General features: G+C 42.3%; 1 protein-coding gene across 1 annotated transcript in view; it reads left to right on the top strand.

The window, feature by feature from the left end:
- Positions 1 to 23,473, top strand: part of MAP1B (microtubule associated protein 1B) — a 65,409-nt gene that overhangs the window by 41,525 nt on the left and 411 nt on the right. Inside the window, exons 2-6 of the mRNA XM_009642175.2 lie at positions 5,796 to 5,878; positions 9,892 to 10,032; positions 14,358 to 19,510; positions 19,562 to 20,919; positions 22,622 to 22,860. Coding sequence (XP_009640470.1) covers positions 9,901 to 10,032; positions 14,358 to 19,510; positions 19,562 to 20,919; positions 22,622 to 22,860 — 6,882 coding nt within the window. The 5' untranslated portion in view covers positions 5,796 to 5,878; positions 9,892 to 9,900. The remainder of the gene's footprint in view (positions 1 to 5,795; positions 5,879 to 9,891; positions 10,033 to 14,357; positions 19,511 to 19,561; positions 20,920 to 22,621; positions 22,861 to 23,473) is intronic.

Here is a 23,473-nt window from a genome sequence, read left to right on the forward strand (position 1 = left end):
GAAACTTTAATGTGCTCTGGTGGCCTGGTCTCAGTGGAGAAGGTGAAGGGGTTGGAGTGCTCCATATCATTCATCCAAGATTTCTTCAGATAATTGGTAATCTGCTGTAAAAGAGGATCTTGATCCTTTCTCCTTGTTCTGGAGTTGTTGTTGCAATGTAGTGCCTCCAGGTTGACAGTGGGGAGGTTTGGGGGCTGGTCACAATTCCAGCATTATTTGACTATTTATGGCCATTGATCTTTGTGCTGAAAACAAGGAAAAATAGATTTATTCAGTTAGTATAAGAAATAGCCACCATCAGATGATCAGTCATCCACAACCCTGAGTACTCTGTTGATAACATAGAACAGCCACACAAGGTTAACATGTCTTTTTTGGAGGACAAATTTGAAGTCCCCACTAGAAAAAGGTGAAACAATCAGCAGTTTGAAGTTATTTAAAAAGTACGGGTTATTGCATTACTGTTGTCTAGGCAAAAAGCTCCCTTTTTTCCAAAGGACTTTATTGTTTTAAATATATCATGTCCAAGGATATGGTAATCTTCTGATAACCTTCATCAGACATGGTAAATCTGAAACAGACATAGCTGAGATGATTCTTGAACATCAGTTATTGCTTTCCAGCATAGTGACTGACAAATCCCAATGCTGTCTTTCAGAGTCTTAGCAGCTTAAAGACCGTGCTCCCTCTGACCTCTTGTTCAGTGCTGAAGACCTTTGTTGTGTTCCTTGGCTATTTATTATTTCAAATTTTGCTAAAGGCATATTTTCTTCTACCAAATTACTTAAATGTAAAAGAGTGTCTGATTTGCTCATGCCTTGACCTTTAGTGCTTGGATGCATAGAAACAGAGTGTAAAACCCCTCCTCTCTTCCCCCACATCACCACCAAGCCCCTTATATACTCACATGTATGAAATCCTTTAGCTGGTAATACTTTTTAGTCATCCAGCTCTTGTTTACCATGGATATAAAGGCAGCGAGGACTAAAGCTTTTAAGATGTTATGTGTGGATATCAATAAACAGGGTATTTTTCTGAGTAAGAATTAAAGCCTTTCCTGACATCTGTACCCAGAACTGTCAAGGAAAAAGTTTACACATTGCTACTCCTCAAACACAATTGCCCTGTTGGGAAAATGTCTTTTCCTCAGTGACTGTATTTCTCCGTTAGAGCCATCTTCTCAGAGTTGTTTCATGGTTTGTTTTGGAGGATTTTTCTCCCCTCAATGTCCAGAAATGCTTCTGCAAGACAGCAGGCAGCTGGGGGGGTCCCTGGGCCCTGGAGCTACTTGCAAGTGCAGTGTCTGCAGTTCCCAGCTGCAGAGAGTTCACTGCCTAGTCATGGCTTGCAGGAAGGTTCGTTAGCAAGCCTTGCAAGCTGTGCCATCTGCTAATGCCACCCAGCATGGTGACTTTACGTGGCAGTCATGACTTCTGACAGAGAAGCGATACTTTAAAGTTCTTTACAATGAAAAAGAAAAGATGTTTAAAGTTGCCAAAGGGTTGTGTTTGAATGCCAGCCTACGTGTCAAACAGTCACCATCTTCAGGGAGAAGGTGTTACCCCTTCACCCTTTCTGCCAAGAGTCATCACATGAAAGATTTGCCTGCTTCCTCTGTGTTTACTTTGTGTAGGAATGGCATTGATGGGGAGTGAGCGGGTGCTGGTGTACCATCTGGGGTGGTGGGAAGGGATGATGGGAACCCCTCCGTTGAGTAGCTTGCTGCCTACTGCATGCGTCCCCACAGGCTGGTGTTGCACAGGCATGCCCAGGAAGAAGTGTGTCAGCAGTGATCCTTGGTTAAACACTATTTGAAGAAGAGCTTGCTTGCTTTCTCTTGTCATTCATTTACATTTTGTGTTTGCACAAAATTAACATAATCACTGTTAAAAGTAGGCCCCATGATCATGCTGCTTGATTGGCCTGAAAAGCTCAACTCTGTAAGTTAGAAATCTGTTCAGTCACTTCTCTAGGAAATGTTACTGACACCATCCCCATCTCAATAATCCTACTATAAATGTCATTGATATGTATGGCTGAGTAGGGGAGCAATAAGATCCTATGGGCTTAGGAACTGGGGTGATGCATTTGGAAATCACCCTTTAAGCAATCGTCGCATGCTGTTTACTTCTTTCATGCTGTTTACTTCTCCTCTCTGTTCGGGTTCCGAATCAAACAGCTGCCCAGACTCTTTATTCGTATCTGGTTTTAATTTGAAGCTTTACTTAATAAAATCAAGGATGAGCAGATAATTAGATTTCTTCCAAACACAATTAATACTTATTTCTGAAAGTCTTTAGATAGGACTCTGACTTGCTTTCCAGAAACTGTAAGCACGTAAAATCTTTCCACAACCACTTCTGTGCAACCTGTAAGTTTCTTTCTTTCTTTCTCTGACATGTCACAGAAATCATCTCTCAAACGTGTAGAGTCAGGCTGCAAAAATCCAGTAGAGTTAATTTAAAGCAACCCCAGACCTTCTACACCAGTCTCAGATTCTCCCACTCCATCTGTAGTTTAGTAAGTCCCGGTCTCTTGCCAGGTTTGAAATGCTTGTTGCTGCTTTCTGTTCCCACTACTGTGATAGTTCATTTCTGTTTGATAGAACTGTTCCTGTGGGAGACTTTCCTTCATTCCAGCTGAGCATCTCAGGGTATCAACCTGCGCAGTAAGCCTGTGTTGCTCTTACAAAATTGTAAATAGTTTTAATAAAAGACATATTTTTTTATTTCTCAAGCAGTGACACGGGACTACATTACTGATACCAGCAAGTAGCCACAAACTTCCCAAGTTTTACATGGGATGGGAGCCCTCATAGTGACTCACAGCCAACCCGTGCCGAGTCCCCACCCTGTATGATAAGCAATAACACATGTGGATGCTGAGGAGTCAAAGAGGGAGGCAGTCAACGCACGCAGCTCTGAACAGGCACCATGTACATGGTGCAGACCTCCATGCTTGCCTCTGGATATCGGTCTCAAGGTGTATGAAACCATGCAACCACTGGAGGTGGGCATCTGGCCCACGGGACCATAGGGTGTAACTACCTACCATTGGTGCTGGTCAGCAGGAGTTGCGACTCCTCAGGTCAAATCCCTCCCAGCTACACAGGTACACAACTTGGAGGAGCTTCAGTGAAGCCCAAAGTGGGTGCTTTGAGTCAGGTGGATGCTATGCATCCTTGTCTAACTTTGCATATAGCTAATTGCATTTCTTTTCCACCTGTGTTTAATGTATTAATGTCCAATCATATATGAAGCTTAGTCTGGCCTGAAGCAAAGTGTGTGCTCTGCGTCACCAACTATTAAGCAAGACATTTCTGTGGCAACTAAAGGGTAATGATTTCTTTTGTTTCCTTACTAACAGTTAAAACTAGTCAATAAACACTGCCTAATCTCTTAATTTGAGGGAAATTGCAGAATAACTAAATATCAGATCACAGAGCATCTTCTGAAGGAGTCTGTGGTAACAGAGCCATCTGGATGTTTTATTGAATGTAGTCTTATATTTGCATTCCTGTTAGGCAAGGAAGCAGAGCTATAAAAATAAATTTAATTACAAAGGGTAATGCCAGAACGGGATGCTGCAGAGGGAGACCTGCTCTCCTGCCCTTTCATAATATACAGTCCATCTCTTTCTTTCAAGGAAGTACAGCAAAGAGAACGTGTGTTAAGAAAACCAGGTTTCTTCAAGTGAATTAAATTATTATCCACAAGTCTCTAGGCACTGTCATGCACAACAGAGAAAACTACAAGCCTGCCTCCCGTTTTAGGAACCTTCTTTTTACTTCTTTCTCTGTCACTTCCTATAATTTCATTATAGTGTTTATGCTTATAAATGCAGGACTTCCCAGAGCAAAAGCAAAAGTGAGGAGGAGGGAGTCAGGAGGGGTGCAGGCAGGGCAGGGAGGAGGAGGAGGGCCTGCTGCCTGGGGGGGTGCTGCCCAGGGAATGGCCGGGTGTGGGAAAGGGTTCTGTGTCCCTCATACTTCCTTCTAAGTGCAATTATTTTAATTGATTAACATTGCACCGAGCAGTTTGCTTGGAAAACTGCTCGGAAGGGACGGCTCTTGTGGTTTTTTGGACTAATTACCAGTCTGGATTTCTGAATGACAATACGGCTGCTAATTAATCTCACGGCAGTTCTCACAGAAAGAGACCCTGATAAGAACTTGCCAATTAACATAAGAAAAAAAAAATGTCAAGAGTCCTGTTGTGTTTTTCTGGCATCCACTCCCAACCAGATGAATATCACCGTTAAATACAGAGACAGACTGACTACTAAGCGTGAAAGCCAGTGGGCTGCGAGGCTGCTCCACACTTGCCCAGATATTATTAATTCAGGAGCTAGCTGTTACTTGTAGGCCCATTCACTCTTGTGCCTAACGTTGCTTGCTATGGTTTTTATAAGCAGGAGGAAGGTGAAGCAGGGCAGCGCAGCATGTGTCTGGCCGTCCCCTGTCATCGTGCCCCCATACTCAGCACTGGTGAGGCCTGAGACCGCACCTCAAATCCTGTGTTCAGTTTTGGGCCCCTCAGTACAAGAAGGACATTGAGGGCTGGAGCATGTCCAGAGAAGGGCAAGGAAGCTGGTGAGGGGGCTGGAGCACAAGTCCTGTGAGGAGCGGCTGACGGAACTGGGGTTGGTTTTAGCCTGGAGAAGAGGAGACTGAGGGGAGACCTTACCACTCTCTATCTTCTGTCTGAAAGGAGGCTGCAGTGAGGTCGGTGTTGGTATCTTCTGCCAAGTAACAAGTGATATGACCAGAGGAAATGGCCTCAAGTTGTGCCAGGGGAGGTTTAGGTTGGACATTAGGAGAAATTTCTTCACTGAAAATGTTGTCAAGCATTGGAAGGGGCTGCCCAGGGAAGTGGTTGAGTCCCCATCCCTGGAGGTATTTAAAAGCCATGTAGATGTGGTACTTAGGGCCATGGTTTAGTGGTGGCCTTGGCAGTGTTAGGTTAGTGGTTGGAGCTGATAATCTGAAAGGTCTTTTCCAATCTAAACGGTTCCATGATTCTATAATTCTATGAATTTCTCACAGTATCCCAATGTTAACCAATATTAGTGGAAGGCTGACAGGGGAGTTTTGGCAGGGTGGGTCCCAGCTTTCACCTGGTTCGTCTGGTGTGGCTGGGGACCTTGGGGTCTGCGTGGGGCCCTGCCTGGCTCAGTGGTGGGCAGCAGGGGCACCCCTGGGCTCCTTTGCTTGTCTCACAAACTGTACTTCTTAGCCATGGGGGGCAGCGCCATTGTACAGCCCAAGTATTCACCTTGCTTCTTGAGGGGAAGTTTGCAGCCCATGCTGACTTTTTTGCTGCTGCAGGTAAGCAGCTAATAGTTCCTGGAAAAGCTCATTTAGAACAACCTGGGCATGTTACAGGACTGTGTAATCTCAGCCATATCTGTGGTGTAGATATGTCCGTGAAAATGCAGGGCCAGATGCTCAACTGATGCATCTACTGCAGTCCCTGATCCATACCAGCTGTGTGAGAGCAAGGTTAGTTACAAGGACTCCTCCAGCCAGGGGGAAGGGACAAGACCTGGTGGTGTTGCTGGTTTGTTTTCATTACCTTGAATTTTCTGGAGCGATGTTTCTGGCCCACAGGACCATGTGCCATGGGTGTTTCTGAAGAGATGAGCAGCGTAGCAGTTGCTGTGGGTGGTGAGTGCTGCTCTGGGTGACTGGAGAGCTGTCACACAGCAAGATGTGCAACAAACTTATGGGAAGTGCAGGTTTAAACCGTGCTGGTTGAATGTAATTTCTTTTCTTTCTTTTCATTTTGTGTTTGCAGGTCAGAAAATTCTTCACCACAGAAGTGATGTCTTAGAAACTGTAGTCCTGATCAATCCCTCAGATGAAGCAGTTAGTACTGAGGTAAGTCAGAAATACTTCATGGGAAGTCTCATAAAAGTTCCGTTAAGTGGACAGGATGAGAGCAGTGAAACAGATGTAGTTATGATGATTCTTGAATATGAGTTACTGCCTTCCAGCATGGTGACTGACAAATCCCAATACTGTCTTTGAGAGCCTTAGCAGACTAAGAGCAGGTCCTAACTGTGGATGAAAGAACATGTTAGGAACAAATATCATGAAGAACATCAGCCATCCCTTGATTTTTCTCCCTGTTTTCTCAGACTCCTGCTAAAACTTCAGAGGCACAGGACAGAAACACACCTCTGATCCCAGCACTCCTCTTCTCATAATGCACCAAATTCCCTTCTTGATGAAGTAGTGGCAGCTGTAGTGAAACTCCATCTGCTTTTCTTCTTCTCCTCCACTGTTTGGTAGATCTGGATGCCTGTTTTACACATGAAAAAAATGCTTGAAGGTGCCCTAAGACAAATTTAGGTCTTTGAGAAGAATTACCAGCTATGTAGTGGTGACTATAGGTTGATCTATCTGTCCTTCAAAAAGCATGTGACATGATCAATGGACTCTGGAGAGTGCTCCAGAAGAGGACTGTCAATTTCTAATAGTAGAGTCAAAGAACTGAGTAGCTCAAAGACAAAATCAACAAATCTAGCTAGTGAGGCTGAAGGTTGAAAAAATAGGGATAATTGCATTGCTAGCCTGTGCTGGAAAGCACTGATGTAGTACCATTTCTGTTGGGAAATGAAGCGGCTCTGCTTGTAGTACATAGTGAAAAATCTATTTTGTTACCAACCTTAAGTAATATTAAATACAAACAGGAGGAAGGACTCTAAAACAAATGAAATTTCTGAAGTTGTAAAAGTTTAAATAAGTAAGTCACCTTAGTTAATGGCAGCTCTTTCACTAGAAAAATCTGCAAAAATCTCTTTCAAGGCATCAGAGGTGCTTGGTTAGGAGCAAGGGTGTTATCTGGGTAGCAGCTCTTAATACACTCAGACATCCAGAGTAAAAAGCTGTCGAGAGAGCGTTGTATGTGTGTGTGTGGAGAAGAGCCAAAGGAACTGCTGAAAGTAGGCAAATGCTGTTTCTGTCGCTGTTGCTCATTGTACCTTTGACAGATGACCACATGGAAGAACACAGTCTGAGGCCCATTAATGACTTCTGAACCCTGGCTTTACTCCTTTGGCTCTGGAAGATGTTTGGCTAGGTTATCATTAATTTCCTCTCACTAGACTGTGGGAAGCAATCTTTTCTTTGCTTTCATCTTGCCAAACTGGTCACAGCCAGAAGTTAAAAGCTGAGATTTACCTTGGCTGGCTAAGCAAGCCTCTGACTGGCCACAAGCCAGAAAAATACAGCAAGAAAGAGGCAGGAGAATTAAATCAGAGGTTGGAATAGACATGTTCTGCCCATTATGGCAAATATAAAACTTAGTTTCATATATCAAGAGATTTCCAGGTTGCTCCTGGAGAAACAGTGATACACCATGGAGCAATGACTTCACCAGAAGAGGAACATGAATCTTTGTACAGGGGAAAAAAAAAGAAAACTGTATTAAAAGAAAATCCTTCTAATCTGGCTAGTAATAGCCATACTGGTGGTAGTTTGAGCATGGTTCTGCCCGAAGCTCCTTGTCATGTTCCATCAAATGCCAAAATACCTCCCAGAAGAGAGAGGTCCAAACAGAGAGAGACTGTAGTTTCCCCAAGAGAACAAGTTTCTGAAACCCCCATGAGCAGTTACTTCCTTGTTAAGAAGACCCCACTCCGTTGCTCTAACATGCCTGCGACTGTGCTGTAAGTCTGGGAAACTGCTGATCTGCTGATGGTCCTGTCTTTGTTGACGCTCCATCTTCACCTCCATTTTGACTGAGGCTGCATCTTGCTGTTCTCTTTCTTCAAACAATTTGGGACTTCAACCAAAGGTAAAGCTGAACAGAATCATCACCTTGCAGCATTTCTTCTGAAATAGAGTGGTCCTGAAATCAGGGGACAAATTTCTGATAGCCCTTTGGGAAGCCCTGGTTATACCCCGACACAGAATTTATATGTCTTTTTAAGGTCTTCCATGTGTATCATACATTATGCTCTGTAATCTGCAAGCATTATTTACATTCTTCTTGCCACAGTTTGCTAGCTCTGCAGAATGTATTTCATTATCAATTAATAAAATAGATTGAAGGGGAATGATGTTACAGTCACATATCAGTGATTCACAAGTCAGGAAATAATTTTGCTGTTGGAAAACTTGGGGAGTTTACTCAGAAGTTGACAGACTGCCCAGCACTGCTGCCAACAGCGAGAGAAAACAGAAGAGGAAGCCAGTTCTTTTATGGTTTTAATGCAGCTAAACAGACAAGATTTGAGCAACACACATCAGACAGCCAGCTGCACTTATCTATATTTTTGTCTGAAATAGAAACAGATAACACCCGATCCAGCAATGATATTGCTGAATTTATAATTATTTAGTGCAATTACTGACAGACCAGCATTAGTCCTGCATTTAATTAAAGGAACTTTCTGCTGCTTAGCATCAGAGTCACTTATTTAATAAAATAACAATGAAAATGTGGTAGAGTTGGGATCTTCTTTCAGATACATACTCCTCAGCGGCCTCTTTTCTACTTGTACTGAAAACAGGGGTTGTTCAGCAGAGATTCAGGTCAAGCCTTCCCGGCTCAGCCTCCCTAGTGTGAGCAGGAATTATTTAGAACAACTGAGTGCTTAACAATCAATATAAAAATTTGAAAGAATGGCTTGTTAGGAGAGCTGAGGTGATTATGTCATCTCCATGGAGATGGAGCTTGGATGCAATGTCATGTGCAGTTGTTCCAGATGGACTCTGCTCATTTAGTTTACTACGTGGATAGCCTTGTTCTGGAATTACTATTCTGGTTTAACTTAATTCCTCCTTAAACAGAGGAGTTAGTGCGCTTGAAATTCATACCTTTCTGCAGGCTGAATTGATCTTTCAGTCTTGGACAAGACTTTTGAAGTATTTGCAAAAAATTTACTCAACAGTAAAAAAATCTTACGCAGGTTTTTTTTGTTTTGTTCTTAAACTTAACTTGAATTCAGCCAACAGAACTCTACTGAATTTATGGATTTCTCTTAGCGTGCAAGTACATCTCCCCCTGGGGGGGAAAGAGGAATTATTAGTAGCTGTAGTGAGGGTCAGGTAAAGTAATGAGCATCTACTTTAAAATGGTTAAGAGTTGTTTTAAAATGCAGAAGAAGGTTATTTCTCAGTAGCAAGCTCATCTGTGCCATCAGGCATCCACTTATTTTACTACTTTATGTTGAAAAAGGTTTGGGGTTGGCACATTTAAAAAACTCATACTGTCCATAGTTAGTAACGTCATGAGACGTAAAAGGTGCATGTGACTGTATCTGAGTGCCTGAAGTTCAAGTTTATGGGTATGGTGAAGCACAGTCATCCCTTAACTTTCTAGATGATTCAGGGTACAACAGAATGACGGTCTAAATATGACACTTTTACGTGTGATTTGTGGCTGTTAACTCTTCAGTGATGTTTTCGCAACTGAATGTCAGATAATGCTGTACTCTGGGAAAAGAAGAGCAGCCTGCCAAAAACTGAGTCTGACACATGCAGTTGTCCCTCATTAGCGCGTGTGACACAGTTCACCAAGGCTGTCCTGATACAGTGCTATTAAAGTTCACCAAGAATTATACACGGAATATGTTTGTTCATTGAAAAAATATTTTTTCCATTCAAATTTTATTACGTTTCATTCTTTGCTCTTTCCGTGTTGTTAGTTTGGTTTATTCATCAGACCTGATCTCTAATTGCTTCTTGTCCCTCCTTTCTTCCCTTTTGCACCTTTGTCCTAGTCTTTTGTAAAGAGTGCTAAAACCTGATAATGTTTTGACAGTCCTGGAAGATTCTGGTGCAAAATAAGTTTTAAATTAGGAGAGAGAAACTTAATGTTCTCAGCAGAATATGAAAACACATGGTAATTCCTGTTAGTGATGTATTTCTCTCCTTCATTTTAGGTGCGCTTAATGATCACAGACGCTGCAAGACACAAGCTTCTTGTACTAACTGGACAGTGCTTTGAAAACACAGGAGAACTCATTCTTCAGTCAGGGTCTTTCTCCTTCCAGAACTTCATTGAGATCTTCACGGATCAAGAGGTGTGTTCAGAAAAGTGTCTTCTATACATTGTCATGCGATAGACAAGGTTTCTAGGAAACTAAAAATGGCTCTCTGTATTGTTAGAGTTAGCATCAACAGCCTGATGCTCTTTAGTCTTCATTATAGGCTTTATTTCAAAATATTTATTTAATTTACTTCAGTTTTGATGTAAATCGCTTAAGAAAATAATTGCATTTTAACTTGGGAGATTAAATTGTAACTTCCAGAAACAGAAAATCAAGGAAACTTTTGACAGTTGAAGTAGGTAGTGCTGTGTTTAAAAGATACACATTGTTTATCTAAGGTGCACCTACAAAGCAGTCAAATTGAACTTGACACCAGGTTCTTGCCTGGTGGCAGCTAAGTAATAGGTGACGTTAAATAAGACAGAGGCTGTCTCTTGGGATAACTGTAGGTTTTTGCACCACCTACCTGCTTGGTGTCTTTACAATAGGATTTAAAGTTTGACCAGTGAAATCTGAAAATCTTGTGATTTTTATGTACCAAAAAGATAAGTATGAAGTATACCAGAATGTAATGCCGTTTGTTTCATGACTTGTTATTTTGCTCTCTTGCTTAATGTAGTGTGTCTGAAAGCTCCCATAGGGCAGGAACCCATAGTAAACAAGCTGTCACACTTAATTTGGCTGCTGTGTAAAGTATAAATTTAAATAAACTATACGGCTGCATCTCTAGGAATTTAGTTTCCAAAACTAATTAGGAACATGTCAGTGGAATGAGGTTTGAAAGTTCAGCACTGAAAAAGCAAAGTTTGCATGGGCTCCAGCATGACCTTATTGTATCCATTTGATCCTATTCTCAAAGCTTCTTTGTTCAGCATATGGTTGTACAGTTGGGGAAAGAGCTGGATTCCTGCTCTGAAACACGAGTGACGCCTAAAACTCACTGACAGTTTGCAGAGTTACTTTTCTATAAAATTGCAAACCCAAGCTCCTTGCATCTCTGGCTAATTAGTGACACATAAGTACTTTATGACTACATGCAAAATGAGGGGCCAATCGGATGTTGTCTACCTTGACTTCAGCAAGGCTTTTGACACTGTCTCCCATAGCATCCTCATAGGAAGCTCAAGAAGTGTGGGTTGGATGAGTGGACAGTGAGGTGGATTGGGAACTGGCTGAATGGCAGGGCTCAGAGGGTTCTGATCAGTGGGGCAGACTCTAGTTGGAGGCCGGTAGCTAGTGGAGTTCCCCAGGGCTCAGTACTCGGCCCAGTCTTGTTCAACTTGTTCATCAATGACCTGGACGAGGGGACAGAGTGTACCCTCACCAAGTTCGCTGATGACACAAAACTGGGAGGAGTGGCTGATACGCCGGAAGGCTGTGCTGCCATTCAGCGGGACCTGGACAGGCTGGAGAGTTGGGCGGAGAGGAACATGATGAAGTTCAACAAGGGCAAGTGTCGAGTGCTGCACCTGGGGAGGTTGAACCCCATGCACCAGTACAAGCTGGGGGCTGACCTGCTGGAAAGTAGCTCTGCCGAGAAGGACCTGGGAGTCCTGGTGGACGACAAGCTGACCATTCAATTCTGGGCTCCCCAGTTCAAGAAAGATGAGGAACTCGTAGAAAGAGTTCAGAGGAGAGCAACTAGGATGATAAAGGGACTGGAGCACCTCCCCTATGAGGAAAGGCTGAGAGAGTTGGGCTTGTTCAGCCTGAAGAAGAGAAGACTGAGAGGGGATCTCATCAACACATACAAATATCTTAAGGGTGGATGTCACGAGGATGGAGCCAGACTCTGCAGTGGTGCCCATCGACAGGACAAGGGGCAATGGGTACAGACTGAAACATAAGAGGTTTCTGTTGAACATGAGGAAAAACTTCTTTACTCTGAGGGTGACAGAGCACTGGAACAGGCTGCCCAGGGGGGCTGTGGAGTCTCCTTCTCTGGAGATATTCAAAGCCCGCCTGGACGAAGTCCTGTGTAACATGCTCTAGGAGAATCTGCTTTAGCAGTGGTGTTGGACTAGATGATCTCCCGAGGTCCCTTCCAACCCTTGCCATTCTGTGGTTATCAAGCTCACAGATACATTTCTTTGCTCCCAGAGTGACTTTGAATCCAGAGAAGAGAAGCAGAGGTTACATCTCTGACTCAAATAACACAAGCAGTGGAACTGTTGTGGTGTCACCATTTGAAATGCAAATCCATTATGATCTATGTCTGGAATAATTTTTCTCCAACTTTTCATTGGCCTGCACTACCAGTGGCTTAATACTGTCTGCATTATGCATGCCAACTTTTAGGAGCAAAGGAAGTAGAATTTAGGAGTATGAAGCAGAAATCCAAATATGGTATAACATAAACTGGAGAGGACTAACCCCAAACCTTGGCCCAGTGTATTCATTAGCCCAGTGTATTGCGATATGATATATTTATCTAGCCAGAAAATTGGCCCTAGATGAGAAATAGCCTATACTCAAGTTATCTCCTTGTGTGTGCAACAGACTTGGATTTATGCATCCAGAGGAAGTGATATTTTACTACTTTTCTCTCTCCCTAATAATGCGTTTTCAACCCTGATCAGAGACACAGTGTAAGGAGTACACTTGAGATCCTAAATTCATTTCAGAGCCACGGTCGGTGCTGCCCCTCTTTCGTATTTCTGCAATAAACAACAGGAATGGTTCTCCTGTTGTCCTTATCTTTCATCCTTTTCAGCCTTTTCTCCTTTTATTTTATTTTGCTTTGGTTTTTCCTTTGCTCCTTTTCAGACAAAGCCATGTCTGATATATGGGTGAGATTTATTTATACTCCTGTCAAATGGTTTGCATACTAATTAAGGCTGACAAAGGAAGATATAAAATATTTATTTTCTGCTTTATTTAGGTATTGGTTGGATTATTTTTCTTTGGATAACAGCCACTGCATCTTTGTTGAGTTTTATTTTTGGTAAATGCTGAAAATAAATTATGTAACAAAGAAAGGAAGTGAGACATACACACACAGAGGCCCAAAGAGATCTAATGCAATAAAACATCATTAATTTTTTTATATATTAATTTATTCTGCTGATTCAGCTTGTGGTCCAAGACTTCAAAATTATTCAGCTGTAGCTTAATCTATATCCTCTTTATGAAAACTGTTCTTACAGCTTGAACTGACAATTGAGACTCTGCAAAGAAGGTTGTGGTATTTTGCATGATGATGTGCTGGCGTATTTTGCACTGACTTTTTATGTCTGAATTACTTTTTTAAATAAGATCTTTACATAATTTGGTGGTCTCTTTGTTAAGAGGAAATAGAACAGATATGGGCTCATTTAATCTAATTGACAGTAAAAAAAAAAAAGTCAAATGAAAGTATTTGTGAAACTGGGAGAAGGTATAAAATATGTCATACCTTTTCATGTTTGTTTGTCTACTATTCTGGGATCATCAAATACTGGTTTTTTAGTTCAGACTGTAATAGAACAACAGCTCTTCATACTTTGGCACAAAACTTCTTGTTTTCTGTGGCTTTATTTCAGCAGCTGGTTTGGTACTAGCATGTTATCAAATACTGTCAAAAATAGTGCAGTTATTCTAGATTTCAACTTTTGTGGTCCACAAGTTCAAAATCAAAATGATGACAAGAGCATTTTTAACCCTAACACTTTTTTTCTGGCTCTTTCTTTAGCCCTGTATCTTTTAGTCTCAGAAATACAAAACTTGTAGCTGTTTGCATTTCTGAAGCAATAGCTCATTTCTTAGTGTTCTGGAAACTCTCCTGCAGTCAGTCATGCTAATCTGGGAACGGTGTCGGCTTTTCAGGAGCCAGCCCACAGAAAGAACTGCAGTAACCATGGTGTGGTGGAATACATCCCATGAGAGAAGGGGTGAGGAAGGCGGCTGCCCCTGGGAGGATGCTGGCCTTCTCTGGGTTGCACTTACTCTCTGCCTATTAAGAGGATATGCTTTGTCCCTTGGATGTTTGGCTGGTTCTTCTGGATGGACTGGGGCAGCAGGGAGACTCATGAGCCAATGGTAGAGATAATGGCAGCTCTGGCAGCACTAGCATCACAGTCCTCATACGCTCTCAGTGTAAAAGCTTGTACCATCCTATAAAGGGTGGAGGAGGGAAGGGGGAAACCTTGGTGTACTGTTGTCCTTTGGGCAACAGGGACCAGGAATAATGTCCTTCTTTGTATTTAAAAAATACAGTAGTAAGCTAATTGTGGTAGCTTCTAGAAAGGGTACTAACCAGTGCAGAAGCAAATGAAAAAGGTTTTATCTATCTGAATAGGAAATACTATGTTCTGACATTAATTGTCATTAAAAAAACAAACTTACATGCATCTTCTTGTGCTTCTGTTTTACAACCCTAGATTGGTGAATTATTGAGCACCACACACCCTGCCAACAAAGCCAGCCTAACTCTTTTCTGCCCTGAGGAAGGAGACTGGAAAAATTCCAACCTTGACAGACACAACCTTCAAGACTTTATTAACATCAAACTCAACTCAGCTTCCATATTGCCTGAAATGGAAGGACTCTCTGAATTCACAGAGTATCTGTCAGAATCAGTAGAAGTGCCATCACCTTTTGACATTTTGGAACCTCCAACCTCAGGAGGCTTCTTGAAACTCTCCAAACCCTGCTGTTATATTTTCCCGGGGGGAAGAGGGGACTCTGCACTGTTTGCAGTGAATGGATTCAACATGCTTATCAATGGAGGATCCGAAAGAAAATCTTGCTTTTGGAAACTTATCCGGCACTTGGACAGGGTAGATTCTATTCTGCTCACTCATATTGGAGATGACAACCTGCCGGGAATCAATAGCATGCTTCAGCGAAAGATAGCTGAACTGGAAGAGGAACAGTCCCAAGGGTCTACTACCAACAGTGACTGGATGAAAAACCTGATCTCACCTGATTTAGGAGTTGTATTCCTGAATGTACCTGAGAACCTGAAGAACCTGGATCCTAACTTCAGAGTAAAAAGGAGTGTAGAAGAAGCTTGTTTTACTCTCCAGTATTTAAATAAATTGTCTATGAAACCAGAGCCTCTTTTCAGAAATATGGGCAATACCATTGACCCCATCATTTTATTTCAGAAAATGGGAGTCGGCAAACTTGAGATGTATGTGCTTAATCCTGTCAAAAATAGCAAAGAGATGCAATATTTTATGCATCAGTGGAGTGGTACTAACAGAGATAAAGCTGATTTCCTGCTACCAAATGGTCAAGAACTAGACATTCCATTATCCTACTTCACCTCTGTCTCGTCCCTGATTGTGTGGCATCCAGCTAATCCTGCAGAAAAAATAATCCGTGTTCTGTTTCCTGGAAACAGCACCCAATATAATATTCTAGAAGGACTAGAAAAACTCAAACACCTAGACTTCCTTAAACAACCAATGGTTACACAAAAAGACCTAACCGGCAACATCGCTAGTCCAGCTGTGAAACAAGCAAAGTTGAAACAGCGAACAGACAGCAAGGAGAGTCTCAAGCCTGCTGCAAAGACACCACCAAGCAAGCCTGTCAGAAAAGAATCTAAAGAAGAAACACCAGAGCCTGTGAAGCCTAGTCCAGCACCAGAAAAGCCTCAGAAGTTGGAAAGCAAAGAAAAAGTTCCAGTTAAAAAAGAGAAACCAGCAAAAGTGGAGACCAAACCTATAGTGGTGGAAAAAGACTTAACAAGTAAAGAAGAACAATTAGTAAAATCTGAAACTCCAGAAAAACAAACTACAGATGTAAAACCAAAAGTGTCAAAGGAGAAGCCAGTGAAAAAGGAAGTCAAAGCAAAACCTGAGGAAAAGAAAGAGGAAAAAGAAAAACCAAAGAAAGAAGTTTCTAAAAAAGAGGAGAAAACACCCATCAAAAAAGAGGAAAAACCCAAAAAAGAAGAGATTAAGAAAGAAGCTAAAAAAGAGGTGAAAAAGGAAGAGAAGAAGGAAACTAAGAAGGAAATAAAGAAAGAAGCTCCACCAAAGGAAGCTAAAAAAGAAGCTAAAAAAGAAGAGAAGAAGGAAATTAAGAAGGAAGAAAAAGAAGCCAAAAAAGACATCAAAAAGGTTCCTAAAGAAACAAAGAAGACAGCCACTCCTTCAACTGAAGCCAAAAAGCCAGCAGCAAAGCCTAAGCCACAAAAGAAGGAGGAACCTGCTAAAAAAGAAGCAGTACCTGCTGGAAAGCCAAAGGAAAAAGGAAAAGTTAAGACTGTGAAAAAGGAGGTCAAGGTCAGTGGAGCACAAGCTGCCCTTGCAGCAGTTGGAGTCGCTGCCACAACTGTAGCAGCTGCAGGAGCTGCAGAAATTACAGCCAGTGGAAAGGAACTTGAAGCAGAGAGATCCCTTATGTCTTCGCCAGAGGATTTAACAAAGGATTTTGAGGAATTAAAAGCTGAAGAAGTAGAAACAATAAAAGAAACCAAACCTCAAGTTGCACTGATAGAGGATGAACTGAAACTCACTGGCACAGTACAAAAAGAGGCCTTTGAAGTACAAAAAGAAAAATTAGATAATGAAGGACCTGCCGAGTCCTCTGATGAAGGCATAACTACCACAGAGGCTGAGGGTGAGTGTGAACAGACACCCGAAGAACTGGAACCTGTGGAAAAGCACCGAGTTGATGACAATGAAAGGTTTGAAGATGAGGGAACTGGCTTGGAAGAATCATCTGAAGCAGGAGATTATGAGGAAAAGGCAGAGACAGAAGAAGCTGAAGAACGAGGTGAAGATGAAGAAGAAAAGACACCACTGGACACCACAAAACCATATATGGAGGAACCAGGAAAAATTGAAGAGAGCTCAGAAGAAGTAATGGCTGAAGCAGATGCTAACATTAAAGATGAAAAGTATATTGAAAAGGCAGATTATGAGGCATCAGATGAACGGGCTGAGGAAGACAGGGAAGAGGCAATAGAAAAGGCAGAGACTGAAGAGACTGAAGAAGATGAAGAAGACAAAGCAGAAGACATCAGAGATGAAGAGGAAACTGAAAAAATAGAAGCCGAAGAAGATTATGTGATGGCTGTGGTAGACAAAGCTGCAGAAGCTGGTGAAGTTGAGGATAAATATGGCCTACTCATAATTACACCAACAAAACGCTCAGAGCCTCAGTCTCCAGCAGTTGAACCAGCCTCTTCTATCCATGATGAGACATTACCTGGTGGTTCAGAAAGTGAAGCCACTGTTTCAGATGAAGAAAATAGAGAAGATCAACCTGAGGAATTCACTGCTACTTCAGGTTACACACAGTCTACCATTGAAATATCCAGTGAACCAACTCCAATGGATGAAATGTCGACACCCCGGGATGTCATGAGTGATGAAACTAACAATGAGGAAAGTGAGTCGCCCTCTCAGGAGTATGTGAACATTACAAAGTATGAGACATCACTGTACTCTCAAGAGTTTGGCAGGCCTAAACTTTCTCCACTTCCAGATGCTTTTAATGGTTTGTCTGAAGGATCCAAAACAGAGGCCACAGAAGGGAAAGACTATAATGCCTCAGCTTCCACCATCTCACCACCTTCTTCATTAGAGGAAGACAAATTCTGCAAATCTGCATTCCAAGATGTATACCGTCAAAAAGAAAGTGAAATCCAAGGCGCTGCCAAATTAGAAATCAAAGAACCCTATCAAGAAGATGTTGGTGGAAAACGTAGTCCAGCCAAGAGTCCAGCTGACAGTTTGTCCCCTCCATCACCTGTTGCCAAAACACCACTGAGTGAACGTAGTGTGAACTTTTCACTCACTCCCAATGAGATCAAGGTCTCATCTGAGCCTGTCTCCATTGCTACATTGCCTGATGTACATCAAGAAGTTGCTGAAGAGCACTGTGCAAGCCCTGAAGATAAAACTTTAGAAGTAGCATCTCCCTCACAGTCTGCTGCTGGTAGTGCTGGCCACACACCCTATTATCAGTCTCCTACTGATGAAAAGTCCAGTCAGCTTCCCTCTGAAACCAGTGAAAAGTCAACAGAAGCTCCTGTTAGCTTTGAATTCAGTGAAGTCAAAGATGAGTCTGCAAAACCCAGAATAAGCCCTATGGATGAGCCTGTGCCAGATTCAGAATCTCCTATTGAAAAGGTTCTCTCCCCTCTACGGAGTCCACCACTGATAGGTTCAGAGACCACTTATGATACATTTTTGAGTGCTGATTTAAAGTCTCCCACCAGAGATTATGGAAGTCCTTCTGAGGGGAAACCTGAAAAAGAAAAATCGCCTGTTCAGATGAGCCCAGCTTCTGAAGCCAGCTCTGTGGGCCTTTTCCAAGAAAAACAAGATGAAAAAAGTATGGAGTTTATGGTAATTAAGGAAGGCTTCAGTCTAGATAGGAAAATGGAGGACACAGAACCCAGCAGCTCCCAGTCTTCACTGGTCTTGGATGAGCGGAAGTTAGGAGGTGATCTCTCACCTACTCAAATAGATATCAGTCAGTTTGGTTCTTTAAAAGAAGATACCAAAATGTCAATTTCTGAAGGCACTGTTTCTGACAAGTCTGCAACTCCTGTTGACGAGGTTGTAGCAGAAGACACTTATTCCCATATAGAAGGAGTAGCTTCTGTCTCTACAGCATCTGTTGCTACTAGCTCATTTCCAGAACCGACTACTGATGACGTATCTCCTTCTTTGCATGCTGAGGTTGGCTCTCCCCACTCTACCGAAGTTGATGATTCCCTTTCAGTGTCAGTTGTACAAACACCAACAACTTTTCAGGAAACAGAAATGTCTCCATCTAAGGAAGAGTGCCCAAGGCCCATGTCAATTTCTCCACCAGATTTCTCACCTAAAACCGCAAAATCAAGAACACCAGTGCATGATCACAGATCTCCTGAGCAGTCAACTATGTCGGTAGAATTTGGTCAGGAGTCCCCTGAGCAGTCTTTAGCAATGGACTTTAGTAGGCAATCTCCAGAATATCCTACTGTAGGCAGTAGTATACACCATATATCTGAAAATGGACCAACAGAAGTAGATTATAGCCCTTCAGATATACAGGAGCCTACTTTTGCACGGAAGATTTCCCCTGTGGAGCAGTCATCTTACTCTCAGGAGAAAGATATTTCAGAAATTATTTCGGTTTCTCAAATTGAAGCTTCATCCTCAACTTCATCAGCTCATACACCTTCCCAGGTAACTTCACCACTGCCAGAGGAAACTTTTTCAGGTGCTGTTCCACCCAGAGATATGTCACTGCATTCTTCTTTTACCTCAGAAAAGGTGCAGAGCCTAGGAGAAAAGCTGTCACCAAAGTCTGACCTATCTCCATTAACTCCAAGGGAATCTTCTCCTCTGTACTCTCCTAGTTTTCCAGATTCACCTCCTGCAATCACAGAAGCAGTGTCAGCTAGTCACACGCCTTCATTGTCACTGCAAGCGTCCTCTGTCAAAGCATTTGGTTACCAGGAACCCCTAACAAAGCACAGTCCAGAAGCTTCACTCAGCCCAGAAAAAGAAGATTCAGAGAAAAGCAGCAGGTCACCAGAAGAACTTAGTTATTCATATGAGGCCACAGAGAAAACTACTAGGTCACCAGGGGATATTAGCTACTCCTATGAGGCAGTTGGAAAATCTGCTAGATCACCTCAGGCCACAGATTATTCCTATGAGATAATTGTGAAAAATATGAGGTCATCTGAGGCCACAGATTATTCCTATGAGATGACAGGGAAAACCACCAGGTCACCTGGGGACACAGATTATTCCTACGAGACAACAGGGAAAACCACTAGGTCACCTGGGGATGCAGATTATTCCTACGAGACAACAGGGAAAACCACTAGGTCGCCTGGGGATGCAGATTATTCCTATGAGACAATAGGGAAAACCACCGAATCACCTGAGGCCACAGATTATTCCTATGAGAGAATTGGGAAAGTGACCAGATCACCTGATACTATGGATTACTCCTATGAGACAACGGGGAAAACCACTAAGTCACCAGAAGCCATTAGCTACTGCTATGAGGCAACTGGGAGAACCACCAGGTCACCAGAGGCCATGGCTTACTCCTATGAGACAACTGGGAAAGCCTCCAGTTCACCTGAAGCCACAGATTACTCATTTGAGACAACTGGGAGAGCTACCAGGTCACCGGAAGCTACTAGCTATTCCTATGAAGCAAGTGCACATTTCACTCCAGGAAAATCATTAGCAGAATCCCGTCAAGATGTTGACTTATGCCTTGTGTCCTCTTGCGAATATAAACATCCCAAAACTGAACTTTCACCCTCATTTATCAACCCAAACCCCCTTGAGTGGTTTGCAAGTGAAGAACAGTCTCAAGATGAAGACAAGCCATTAACTCAATCCGGGGGGGCTCAGCCACCCTCTGGGGGAAAGCAGCAAGGGCGGCAGTGTGATGAAACCCCTCCCACGTCTGTGAGTGAGTCTGCCCCATCTCAGACCGATTCAGATGTTCCCCCAGAGACTGAGGAATGTCCTTCCATCACTGCAGATGCTAACATTGACTCGGAAGATGAGTCAGAAACCATTCCAACAGACAAGACCATTACATACAAACACATTGACCCGCCACCTGTCCCTATGCAAGATCGCAGTCCTTCCCCTAGGCACCCTGATGTTTCCATGGTTGATCCAGAGGCTCTGCCTGTTGATCAGAATTTAGGTAAACCTTTGAAGAAGGACCTCAAAGAAAAGACAAAGACAAAAAAGCAGGGTACTAAGACGAAGTCGTCTTCACCTGTTAAGAAAAGTGATGGTAAATCAAAACAAGTGGCTTCACCAAAGCCAGCTATAAAGGAATCTTTAGACAAAATTTCCAAAACAGCTTCTCCAAAAAAGAAGGAGTCTGTGGAGAAGGCAACCAAAAATATCTCCAATCCAGAAGTAAAGTCTCGAGTGGAAGAGAAAGATAAGGACACCAAGAATGCAGCAAATACAACGGCATCCAAGTCAGCAAAGACTGCAACCACAGGTAAAGACAGATAGCAGTTCCTTAGCATTAAGATTTTTTTTAGTTGTTGCAGTGGAGTTAATTTGCCTTTCTCTCAGCTGAAAAGTGTGGTTTGTAGCAAATCCCCAAGGAAAGTCCAGGTTTTAAATGTAAACCCAGTGTGTAAAAGCTGCATTTAGATATTCGCTAATTTAACTTTTGTAATCTGAGAAACTTGATGTGTCAATTTGCTCAGAGAGTCCGTAAAATATAAAGAACTTAATACTAGCTGTCTAAACTGTTAACCAATAGAATTAGAAGTACCACTTTTGTAGGTGAAGTGAAATCATTAGCAAAGTGATCCACTTTACTCATTGTAAGAAACAAGTAGGCAAAATTCTCTTAACATAAATTAAAGTGATTTAATATTGTGGGAGGCAAAGGTACTATTGGCCATTGGATGTTCATTACTTTGCTGGATTAATTTTAAAAGAAGTATTTTTAAAAAATATAACAGTAGTAAGAGCACTTTCAGTGAACTGTAAGCAGGTACATCACATAATCTGGTTAAGGTCTTATGCCATCAGTGATGACTAAACATACAGAAAGTTAATGTCATTTTCAATGACTGTTGTGTATTCTAAGTAGTAATAAAGTACGAATTAGATTACTGAAGGAGGCATTGTGCTAACCTGTTGTTTCTGGCAGATCTTGTTAGACGGTGTTTGAGGGATACTTTGATTTTGCTGTTGTTGGGACTGATGTTCTGTTGAAAGCTTTTTTACAAGGAGCAGGTCTGGCCTTAGAGTGTGTGACCCTAAATAAAGTGTATTGCTCAGATAATTGTTTACCAAGCTTCATCCTCTGTAACAACATGCAAAGGCCAATAGAACATAAATGGTGATCATCTGGATAAAATCACTGGTTGAATCCCGATTTTCAGTTCACACCATGATCCAGTGTGTAGCAAACACCACTTTTTTGGGGGTACTATTGTTAATGTAAGTGTTTAAACTTTGAAATTCCTTTTGATTGAAGCTCTTCTTAGAACAAGTACTATACTATGTACAGCAGCAAAACCATGCTTCCCCCTACTTCTTGTGATAAATGGCTAATTTGTGTGTGCAAATAAGGATCCAGCAGGCAAACGCTTGTTCTCAGTTCCCTGAAGTAATGGCTTTAACAAGTTTCTCTGTCCTCCCAAGTTCCTCTTTGACCCTCTTTCTGCTCATATGTGGCAGCTTCCTGATGCACCTGGAAGGCAGTCTGAGCACATCGACAGCTACCATGTCTTGCTATGTGCTGCTACCCCAAATCTCAGGACTGCTTCAGATCTGCATGGCTCCCTCTGTGACCCTAGGTTTTATAATGGTGCATATGCAAGACTTTCAAAAAACTGTACTTCTTAACCTGGAAAATAATACCACCATTTATTGAACGGTAATTCAGTAATTGCAGCCCTGCATAGTAATTGTTGGATAATAGTAGTATATTACTGGGAAAGGTTCAATCAGGTTTGGTTATGTGGTAGTAGGTTTTTATTGGATTATGTAGTTAGAGTTATTCAGGTGTTTCCTCCCATTACAATTGTAATTTGGGTACAGTGAAGCTGGAACATGTCATTAGTTGTAGGAGGGAAATGCCATAATTGGACATATCTCACCTCAGCGGTTGTAACACTAATTAATAAGTGCATGTTTTCAACCAGCCTGTGATATATTCTCTTTTTGTTTGGTTTCCAAAGGACCTGGGAATACTAAGGTGGCAAAATCTACAGCAGTGCCTCCAGGACCTCCAGTGTATTTGGATCTGGTATACATTCCCAATCACAGCAATAGCAAGAATGTTGACGTTGAGTTTTTCAAGAGGGTTCGGTCATCCTACTACGTGGTGAGCGGGAACGATTCTGCAGCCGAGGAGCCAAGCAGGGCTGTTCTGGACTCCCTGCTGGAGGGCAAGGCGCAGTGGGAGAGTAACATGCAGGTAGGGTCCTCACTCATATCTGTACCTCTTAACCTTCTCTGAGAAGCAACTATGGGAAGCCAGAGCACCTCTGGAGTGGACAGTGACTGCCAGGGAATGGGGTCCCCAGAACAGGCACCTCATTTCACTGATGACATGAGAGGACACCCGAGTGAAGCACTGAGCCGCACCGTACTCGGCTGCTCCCCCATTTCTGGTCCTTCTGATTCCTGGTGAATAAAACAGTTGGGAGCTGGTTTACAGGGCCATTTCACTGTTTCATCTTGTTACTATACTGTATATGATCCAAGTTGGGAAATGTTGCAGTTTGTAAATAGGAAAGAAAAGTGAATGTTTCGTGGTTTATATGGTAGTCCTATACTCTGGGAAACTTTGTGTGCCTTTCCATCATGATCAATAAGTAAACAAGATATTTGGCCATAATCTGAAGAGCTGTCAGTGCAGACTACAGATTGCTACTTCTCTGGAAAGCTGCATCTCAGCACCTTGTAAAACCAAGGGTTTATTTTGATAAAGTACTTCTTTGCGGTCATTTTACCTAACCTACATGTTTATTTATTTCCTTTTATCTGTCCATTTCTTCAAGTATTTATTGCATAAAGACCCACTCTTT

This window comes from Egretta garzetta, unplaced genomic scaffold (assembly GCF_000687185.1).
Source record: "Egretta garzetta isolate BGI_Z169 unplaced genomic scaffold, ASM68718v1 scaffold617, whole genome shotgun sequence".
Classification (NCBI taxonomy): domain Eukaryota; kingdom Metazoa; phylum Chordata; class Aves; order Pelecaniformes; family Ardeidae; genus Egretta; species Egretta garzetta.